This window comes from Chanos chanos, chromosome 7 (assembly GCF_902362185.1).
Source record: "Chanos chanos chromosome 7, fChaCha1.1, whole genome shotgun sequence".
Classification (NCBI taxonomy): domain Eukaryota; kingdom Metazoa; phylum Chordata; class Actinopteri; order Gonorynchiformes; family Chanidae; genus Chanos; species Chanos chanos.
The window spans coordinates 37,450,099-37,460,503 of NC_044501.1; the positions used below are offsets into that span (position 1 = coordinate 37,450,099).

Genomic DNA, 10,405 nt, shown 5'->3' on the forward strand with positions numbered 1-10,405 from the left:
TGTTTGTTCTAAAAAGTAAGAGGGAAAACATGTATAAATACCTTTTTATGCAAAAAAACAAAACAAAACAAAAAACAGGACAAGCAAGTACAGACGTTTTAAAGCAATTCGAATAACCAATGCAAACTTGGTTTTATGTGCATGTGTATATTAGAAAAAAAAACACTTGAAGCCATGCAGACATTTGATCGTACAGCAAATATGGTAAAGATAAAGACAATAAATACAGTGGTTACAATGAGTTACTCTAAGGCCATAAGCGTTTGATTGGTGTTTTCGGTATTTGAATGTCTGAGTTTACAAGAGTGGCTTTCAAGAAAAAGGACACTACAAATGAGATATGAATGAATGGAAACTGATTTTTCAGGTCTTTATTAAAGTACCTAAAATCAAAACGCAGACTTTTAACAGTAAAGGTGAAAATGAGTAATCCCTGGAGAGACAAAAGAGAAGTATTCAGATGTAATACTGCCATGGTCCACTAGGTGTCGCTTGATCCCAACACACGAGCCACAATGCTGAGCCCTCACTTGTGTGTGTGTGTGTGTGTTTCTTTTTCTGGCACTACTATATTTACAGTCTTTAAACAAAGTGTCATATCTGTGCTTCAATACAGAGTTAGCTTAACTGGCCCAGGGAACCTAGAACTGGGAACCGCTGACCTAAAATCCAAAAGAACTAAAGACTCAGCATGACAGAGATGATGGAGATTGAGGAGGAGACTGGCGAAACACATGGACAGAATAGAGACAATAGGATTTAACTTCTGTGGAGAGAGTGCATCCTGTCCTCCAGAACCAAGATACGGGGATGTGATGTAAACATGAGGGCGCCTGATTAAGTCCTCATACACCTGTGGGCTCGAGAGGAAACTTGGATGTGTCTGGACCTGTAAGTAAGCAAATCTGTATGAGGAAGTGTGTGAAAGTGAAAAAAAAAAAGCACAGAAAGTGTGCCTGAGAAAAAAAAAAAGAGAGAGAGAGAGAGAGAGAGAGAGTAAAAGACAGGAGAGGGCAAGTCAACTAGACCAACAGGTTTATCGTTCTTAATAGCGTGGGAAAGAAAAACACGCCATCCAGCCATTGCAGATAAGCGACAAATCCTTTCTTCAACCAGTCCCCCACTGTCTCTCCTTTTTTTTTTTTTCTCCCCCTTTTGGTTTAATGCATGCATTCCTTGCACTCCTATTTGTATCCCAGTAAGAATCCTAGCCAAAACAGCTCTCCGCGGGAAGACAAGGACTGGTATTGTATGTAAGGCAAAACCATCCCTAAGCCTTCCAGTATGACTGTTTCTCTCTATTTCTGAGGTTACCATGGACTCATATAGACCAACACAGTCAATTATTTTGAACGTGTCTTTGGGTATGACACAATAACACTGTATGTGACACAAGAGAGTGACCGTACCATTCATAAGCCCTTAGCACAAAATATCATAAAACGACTTGAGAGAGCCATTATGAAATAAAATGCATAACGATGAGTTTGGCTATAAGTTTAAAAGGTATTCGGATCAAAGCAAACAACCATCGAGTTATTAAGACAAAATAGGTCACGTCTGCTTGGCACCCTACAACTTGTAAACACCAGTCAAAGTGAAGAAAACATACAGAAGCAAACGGAGCACACTCCTATGCACACTCTCTAACTAACTGCGTGTTCACAGAGTTCACCATTTAAGTCACTGATAGACCCAGCACAAGCAGTAATACAATCCAGATATCTCTTCAAATACAATCAGTACAAGAATACAATAATAATAATAAAAAAACAAATAAGGCATTGTTGTGAAAAAATGGTGTAGAAAGGTACAAAAAAACCCAAAACAAAACAAAACAAAACAAAAAAAAAAACAAGAGGGTACATCAAGATATCTGTGCTAGTCGCTGAAGAAGCCCAGAGAACCCTGCTGCATGCTGGGATAGGTCAGCCACACGATCCACCATTTCCTGAGTGGCGGGGAACGATGGGTAGTTTTGTGCGGCTCCCTTTGTTGCCACGACGACAGATTTCAAAGCCTGACAAAGCCTCCCACTTGAGGTCGTGACCTGTGGGGTCAGATCACAAAGAGTGTGTCTTAATATCTTATGTACGACTTTATTCAGTCATACTTTACTGAGAAAATGATTCAGTGGTGAATTCATTCTGATTCAGTGAGTCACTGCTGGATGAGCAACTGCTGGAGACACAGCCCAGCACCTTAACACCTCAATGGCTCATTTAACGGCGACCAATCAAGACCCAAGAAATTTATGGACTCACCTTTGCCCTGAGGTCCGAAGAGCTGAGAATTCGGGCGAGCGTGTCCCCAATGAAGACAAGCTTGTGTGCAGTAACAATGAGGCTCTTGGCCTTGGAGACAAAAACACGGGGTGGCTGATTCCCCTTAACACTGGCAAAAAGAGCGTCAATGGAGTCTCCCAGGCATGAGAGGTGGGACCGACTCTGAGATGAGTAGAAGGAGAGGAGCTCTGAATCCTCCAGGGAGAGGGACACCGGGAGAGGAGGAGACGGACTCAACTACAGAGAGAGAGAGAGAGAGAGAGAAGGAGAGAGAGAGAGAGAGAGAGAAAGAGAAGGAGAGAGAGAGAGAGAGAAGGAGAGAGAGAAGGAGAGAGAGAGAGAGAGAGAGAGAGAGAAAGAGAGAGAGAGAGTGTCCTGTGAAAAAAATCCTGCATGGTCTGCTCATTTTTTTTTGATTTCCCCTCAGTTTGTGATTCCAAAAGTCAACTTGAAATCAAAACGAATCAATGGCAATGACGGAGGGTTGTATAAAGGGAAAAAAAGGGAAAACAGGCAGTAGATGCCAGAACAGAATGAGAGAGATAAAGGGAGTTTAAAAAATGAGAGAGCTGATCTGGGTGGCATCCGAACAAATACGTTCAATGACGTTCAGAGAATGAAAATCATTAACACATGGGAACCTTGAGCTTGAACAGCAAGTGAATCAACTCTCAAATACAGTATCAGTGTGTTAATGTTGGTGAAAAACAGAGAGAGAGAGAGAGAGAGAGAGAGAGAGAAAGGGACATTTACCCTAGTCTCAGCAGTGGTGATGACCTGCGTTGAGCCGCTCTCTACCTGAGCATCTGGGTGGGGTTCTGGCTTCCCCTGGTTTTGGGGGGGGTGGAGGGGGAATCAGAAACACACAAAAAAAAACTTGAAATGAGGTCACTGAAACTCAACAGAATCAGATAACAGCAAGCGCTAACAAGAACACACATGACTAAATCCAGCGGCACCCAGAAACAAACAGACAGACAGACAGAAGACTGAGAAGATGAGAAAGAAAGAAAGATAGGCGGATTATTCTGACAGCGAGCGAAAGATGGCTGTGCCGTCTGAAAACAGAATGAAGTCTTCAGCCTCTTTCTCGCTAATCCTAGATTTTAATCACGGAATGCATCTTAAGTTCCTTCTGGTGCACTATTAAACCACTCCACGGGGACCGACCTGCAGTTTGACGTATCCCACGCTGTCCCCTGTGGGATAAGACGGTGGAGCAGGAGTTAGACCGATCCCAGCATACTCGTTAACCTGCTCGTCCTCTTCGGTTCTCCCCACGGTAGGGGGCAGCAGAACGGGCGCCGGGGGCAGCGGAAAGGCCGCGGTGGGAGGAGGAGGCAGCGGCCGCTCCTGGATCCAGCTGCCTTTCCTTGACCCCATGCCCCCGGCGATGGGCTTGACCTCTGCCACGGGGAGAGCAGGGAGCGGCCTCCGGGACAGGGACTCCTGAGAGGGGAGGCGCGGCCTCTCCTGGCTTTGCAGGAGCAATGCGGAGTCTTCCAGCGCCCGCTGGACCATGGATACGAGGGCCTCCGCCGGGGGCGCTGTGCCGCCCACGGAAAGGGCGGGCAGGAGGTCGGAGAGGCGGGACCAGATCTGCTGGAGGGGAGGCGGGGCATCACCAGCATGTCCCGCCTTCCAGGCAGACAAGATCTCGGCCAACGAGGTGGCGAGGTCTCGAGACAGGGTGCTGCTTTGCGAAGCTGAGCCGAGAGCTGATTGGATAAGGGCCGAGAGGGAGGTCTTCCACTGGACGTCCGCAGAGCCCGTGCTAGATATAGAGAGACGGCGTGAGGAAGAGGAGGGAGGGACCTCGAGAGTGAGGGCGGGCATGTCGTAGATCCCCCCGTCGGCCTCTGAAACATCCTCCGAAGCGGCGTTGCTATGCAAGCTAGGCTCTAGCTTTCCTGGGCTGAGGACATTCCCAGTGGCTGTCTCTGTCAACGCGGGAATCTCCCCTGTCACCAATGGGAGACCGGGGAGACTTGGAACACTGTAGACGTCTTCCTCTTCGACCTCTGCAGCTGCTGCAACAGGCGGTGGAGTCAGACCCAGGGTGGGGATGTCATATATCTGGAAAAAACAGAGAGAGTAAAAGTGAGAGCAATGAAGGAATAGAGAAAGAGAGAGAGAAAGAGAGGGAGAGAGATAGAGAGAGAGAGAGAGAGAGAGAGAGAGAGAGAGAGAGAGAGAGAGAGAGAGAGAGAGAGAAGAGAGAGAGGCGGGGACATTCATATAGAAGAACGTAACTGTTCCTTTAAAAGCAGCCTTCCAGACGCAGTTCAGTTAGACAAAAGAATGACTAAAACGTCATTGTGACAGAGACCAAGCTGCGTCTGTGTTTTTGAACAGTGAATGTCTGTGAGAAGTAGCTGAACTCTGCTCTTTTTTTTTTTTTTGTTCCCCTATGACTGCAATCTTTTCACACAGATGTCATGTAGTTCTTGGCACCTATTCAGTGCCAAACATGTATCAACACTGCTGACATACAACCCAGTTAACAACCCTCGAGAATGTCTGTCATACAACCCGCCTCACATGCTCCACTAAACATTAAAATCTTAAGGAAAAAAACCCCCAGGGAACTGGGGATAGTCATTACACCATATCGACGCTTATCGAAAGTGTTGGTTCTAGACAGCACGTACATTCATGTGAAAACTTTTTTTTTTCCCCAGAGATACATTTGTAACGAATAAGTAACAAACATTTTTTTTTTTTTTTTTTTGTCTTAAAGTAACTTTGTTCCAGCGAGTTCCAACTTTTATGTGAGCGTAACCCATTTTTAATGTGACTGTTTTTAAAATGCGAGAGAGAAAAACAAGAAGGCAGTCCACCCAACATGCTACTGCCAAGTGTGAGAAGCAGTTGCAAGAACGCATGGCAGAGAGAGAGAGAAAAACTGGGTGGAGGAGTAGAGAAAGAGTCAGGCTCTCAAGAGAGAGGGATAGGTGTGACTGAAGAAAAGAAAGCAGACATTGTAAATGGGTTTATAAAAGAAAGGCAGGCAGGCAGGTGTGGTTGTCTGAGAGAAAGAGGGCGAGAAAAAATTGATTTTGCAAAAAGGAAGCTGAGTTGAGGTGCCATCACAGTCATATTCTGAGCAGAGAAGTGAGTGAGTGTGTGTGTGAGTGTGTGTGTGTGTGAGTGGTTCTGGGGGGTGGACAATGAAAACACGCGTGCTGTTCCTCCGTCTCCTACCTCAGACCCTTGGTTGAGGTGCACAGGGACGGTGCGAGGGGTGTTGTAGATGCTCTCGTCCTCTTCTGCTGGAACTGGGCGCTGCCATCTGTTGGTGGGAGGAGTATCATACACCTGAAAAGTAAACGGAGTGGGATTAACTTTTTGTGTGGTTCCTCCGAATTCATGAGTGCATTGTTCTTTTTTGTTTCTAAACAATACAGCTATTATTATTCATATTATTAATAATAAAAAACAACACAGAGAGCAGGAGGAACATTTCAGTCCCTGTGTGTACAAGTTGTGAAATCAGGATAAAGAAAGACAAAGACTGACTACAAAAAAAAACAGCATATATTCTTCTGTAATTACTACATCAGAGCCTCGTAATTGAACTATTCTTGCCATCTCTGACTACGAGTCCAAAGGACCATGACTGCTTTGGGTGGGCGTGTTGACCAGGGTCATGCTTTTTGACGGTGGTCACCGGTGGTCGGGTGTACGTGGGTAAATGTGGGTAACTGTGGGTATTCTCACGCCACTACCCCTCTTCTCCAAGCACACTACCTTGGAGGAGAGGGCTATGCTAGGCCCCCCGGGGGAGGAAAAGCATTTTAGCTACGCACAGCTGGACTGAAATGGCTTCCAGTCTTATGAGAAATCGCACCGGACATTACACATTAGGTTTTAAAAGAAAAAACTAACAGTAACCACAACAAAAAAAACATCCCATCTCTATCCTTGCCGAAAACGAACTGATTCAGTGCATAGGGGGTCGAGTAAACAGCTGATACAGAATCTCCAAAATTTTTAAAAATTTGTTTTCATTACTCCTGTTCGGATACTACAAAACGTACATATAACGCGTTATCGAGGGACGGCGTCCAAGTACGTGTCCAGTATGTATGGTATGCAGATGACGTTCTTCAGTCCCTCCGTAAATCTGTTTTCCAGCCCTAATCTAAAACATCTGATTCTATTCAGCATCTTGATTAGCTGAGTCAGGCTTGTTTGTGTAGTTGGGACGAAAGCATGCCCACAATGCGGGTCTTGGAAAAACACAAGTGAGACAATCCTTGCCCTGCTTCTCCTTATCTCATATAAAGGTTTTATATTTGGCCTAAAATATGAGGCAAGTGAAAAACTAAAATCAGGACTACAAAAAAAAAAACAATACAAAGGAATAGAATTTTTCGTTCTGTCTCTTTCTTCCATTCTCTCTCTCTCACCTGATCTTGGCCGTCGAGATCCTCATATTCTTTGTCCTCCATTTTCTTTGTTTTCGTTCCGGAATCCTTCTTCTTTTCATCTGCTGACTTCTCTACCTCTTTACACCTCTCTGACCCTTTATGTCTCTCCTCCTCTTCTCTGCTCTGCTGTGGGGGTGCAGGGCTCCCCTGGAGAACAGGTTTGGGAGCCGCAGTAACTGTCGTCGGAGAAGACGGCCATGCGTCTTTTCTGGTGACGCTTCTGACTGGTGGGGCGGGTGGTGGAGGCTTGCGCCCAAAGTTTGGAGACCCTGGTACCCCTGCTTTACCTGCCCTCGCCAACAAAGGGGACCCTCTCAACGCGCCCTGAGATAATTTTCCTCGACCCACAGGAGGAGTGAAAGGGGCCCCGGGTTCTTTCTGACCAACTTTCGCAAGGGGTCTCGGTGACCCTCTGGCCGTTACAGGTAACGGTCTCTGTTGCACTGGGGCAGGCGACGCCACTGCAGGCAAAGAGTCACCTCTGTGGAGCTTACGTTCATTTATAGGGGTCCTTTGGATTGCCCCTCCTGGTGGTGTCGGGGTTTGGTACATTGCTGGGGGTTCGTGTCCTGTTTTGGATTGTGAGGGAACGGAGCCATTGACTGAAGTTGAGGGGCTGCTTTTGGGACAAGTGCCATCTTGCATCTTAGCTTCAGTAGGCACTGTTGCAGACACTGCACTCGTTGGAGTCTGGTACAGTTCCTCATTGGGCAGTAATGTTGTTGACGGCCTAGGCACCAGATAACAGCCGTCTGAGTGCCCTGATCCAGTCGCTTCTCTCGGGGAAAGGTATGTGGCATCAGCCACAGCTTCAGCTGCTGGTCTGGGTGTCAGGTACACTGACTCTGAAGCCAACGCTCCGTGAGATCTGGTATATGCTGCAGCTGTCAAAGGAGCAGGTGACGTGGGCGTCTGGTAGACCGTGCCGGGCTCCCCACCCCGACCCCTGAGAGAAGGCGAGCGAGGTCGGCCCGTCACCCCGACGTCCCAATCTGGACGTGGCCTCGTGCCAGAGCTGGAGTGGGAACGCGGGCGCCCCCCCTCAGACTGTCGGAGTTCTCCCGGTCTGGATGTGGGAGTTACCCCTGGGCTCTGGTACACCCCGTCTCCCAGGCTCGGGGGGGAGAGATAGACCCCATCCAAGTCATCCCTTGGGGAGAGGTAGACAGAATCCACACTGGGGGCCCTGCGCGCATCTGTGGCGGTGGCATTGGCATTGGCAGGGGCAGGGGCGGGCGAGGTCTGGAGAAGGCGCAGGCGGTTGGCAGGGGCAATGCCTTGTCTGCCGTGCAGGGAGCAGAGCCACCATCCGGGCCCTCCTCCTTGATCCTGATTTAGGACCATCAAAATATCTCCCTTCCGGAAGGCCAACTCCTCTGGACTCTCGGCTGTGTTGTCGAAAAGAGCCTTCGCTAGTACCGTCTGAGAGAGAGAGAGAGAGAGAGAGAGAGGGAGAGAGAGAGAGAGACGTTATTTAATTTTGGATACAGAGGAACGAAATCTCATTATCTGATGCTGAAGGAGAAGAAGAAGAAGAGGAAGAAGAAGAACAAGAGCAAGAAGAAGAGTGGAAGGGGCAGCATCAGAGGAATGACTGCTCTGGTAAATGACACAAAGTCCCAGAAATTCAATTTAAAGCATAAATTTAATTTAAACTGGGTGTCTTTTTGCCTAAAGTTAGAATAGTCTCCAATGAATGCAGTTCACAACCTTACAACCTACAATTCTACTTACTCTGAGCTACTCCTGCTTGACCAGAATTCCGCAGTAACAATCCATTAAAAACAAGAAAGAAAAATCTAGTGAACAGAGAAACTGGCCGACCTTGTTTTCTCATCCACTTAATGAGTTGCCCTGCCATGCTATTTGATGAGATTGGGTTGATGAAAGCAATATCCAGACATGAAAGAAGACGTTATCAAACCAGAAACTTGTAGTATGATAAACCCAAAGAAACCTCTGATAAAAGGTTCAACTGCCTTTCAAAAAACATTTCCACTGTTCAGATAAAAGACAGTGAACCAATGTAACAGACCAGTTGAACTGAGTTACGATTAATCATTAACTTAATCACTTTCCCTATTGTTTACATACAGTCCAGTCAGATAATGACTTCCTTAACATGCATTAACAATGTTTTAACACTCAATTGCAGGTTTGTTTACTTTTGCTAGTATATTAATTACCATACATCAGTACAGCAAAACAATTATTTTGCTGCTTTGATGTATGGATGTAAATAACACAATTGCAAAACAATACTGATGAGGGTGAATCGGTGAAAGAGAGAAGGTGATTATAGAGAGAGAGAGAGAGAGGGAAAGAGGGGAGGAGGAGATGATAATGAAAGAAGGGGGAGGGGGTGTCACATCTGTCTCCAGTTTAAGGTTCTTTTGTCATCACTCTGTCCCTCTCATTTTCCCTCTTTCTCCCTCAATCCCCATGGGGCCCAAAATACCCGGAGACAGGCTGAGTCCCAATCCACTGTCTGTCGCACCAGGCAGATTAAAATGAATTGATAAATTGTGGGTGGTGGCATGACGCAATACACCAAAAACTGTTTGATTTAGGTCTTTCGAAACACACACACATGCACACACACACTTACTGAGAGGGACATGTCTGTTGCCGATCCTCCACGGACAAGTGCTCGTTGGTTTCAGTCCAGTCAGAACCTTTGTTCGAGTCCCATATATGCAGTTTGATCCATCTGTGTATGCAGAAGATGTGGGGTATGTTCCGATGCCAAAAAAAGAAAGCGACGTTCAGCGGTCACGGGCTTGACTTTCTTCACATCAAAATTTCTCTTTTGAGTGTAGCTGTCCTCATAGTCATCTTGACAGGCATGGCTTTAAACACTTTAGTTACTCACATTTACCTGGTGGAGTATATGAGAATGAAGTCAGTGACTTTGACAACGCTAATCGCCTGTGGTAACACGAAATCACTTATCGTCCTATGTATAGATAAGAAGTAGGTATTTGCTCTCTACAGTGAGGTCATGTCTCATTTTTACTGAAATACTGACTTGGTTCAAAAGGTGAGCGGTCGGTTAATACCACCGCCATGGTGGTTAAACCAGTCAAACAAGAAAAGGTAACGCGCAACTAAGCGAATTTTCAAAGGGAGAAGTGACAAACTATCGAAAACTGAATGGCCCTTTTCAGCTCTCTACGTTGGCGAACAATTTACCGAACCTCTTTTAACTGGATCGTGACATGATGCCCATTTAAAATCTCCGTCTACTCTTTTCCAGCAAATTTCAAAGATTAAAGATTATACTTGAACGCTCCTTCACATGCTTTAAATATGCCTAATACAAACAGTGGGTTACTGTGTTGTCATTACTTGATATTGCCCAAAGTGATAAATATACACTGCAAAAAACAGCCCATAAAACCTATACAAAGCAGCAGACATTGGTAAAGAACAACATTACGACTAAAATAAGGATATGGAAATAAAGTAACATGACCACAAGGCTTTCTGTCTATCACTCGTGAACACTTTTTAAATTCTAAAAACTGAGATTACACTGTAGTTGTAATAATCACCGATCATTAATCACATATAGCCACGTTTCGCTTTAACCCTAATCCTCAGAACCTTCAGCGTTCTTTCCATTAGTGCCCGAAGACTCGATAAACAGGATATCGAGCCGTGGCTCTGTATATTTATACAATGAAA

The 10,405-nt window shown here is 45.9% G+C and overlaps 1 protein-coding gene across 1 annotated transcript; it reads right to left on the bottom strand.

Annotated features, from left to right (window-relative positions):
- Positions 1–1,865: 1,865 nt before the first annotated feature.
- efs (embryonal Fyn-associated substrate) lies at positions 1,866–8,149 on the bottom strand (the record flags this gene model as incomplete). The annotated part of the gene is made up of 6 exons (XM_030780473.1): positions 1,866–2,050; positions 2,265–2,522; positions 3,039–3,113; positions 3,456–4,361; positions 5,490–5,603; positions 6,698–8,149. Coding segments are annotated over 6 exons (2,988 nt in total), but the record flags the coding sequence as incomplete, so codon positions are not given.
- Positions 8,150–10,405: the final 2,256 nt, after the last annotated feature.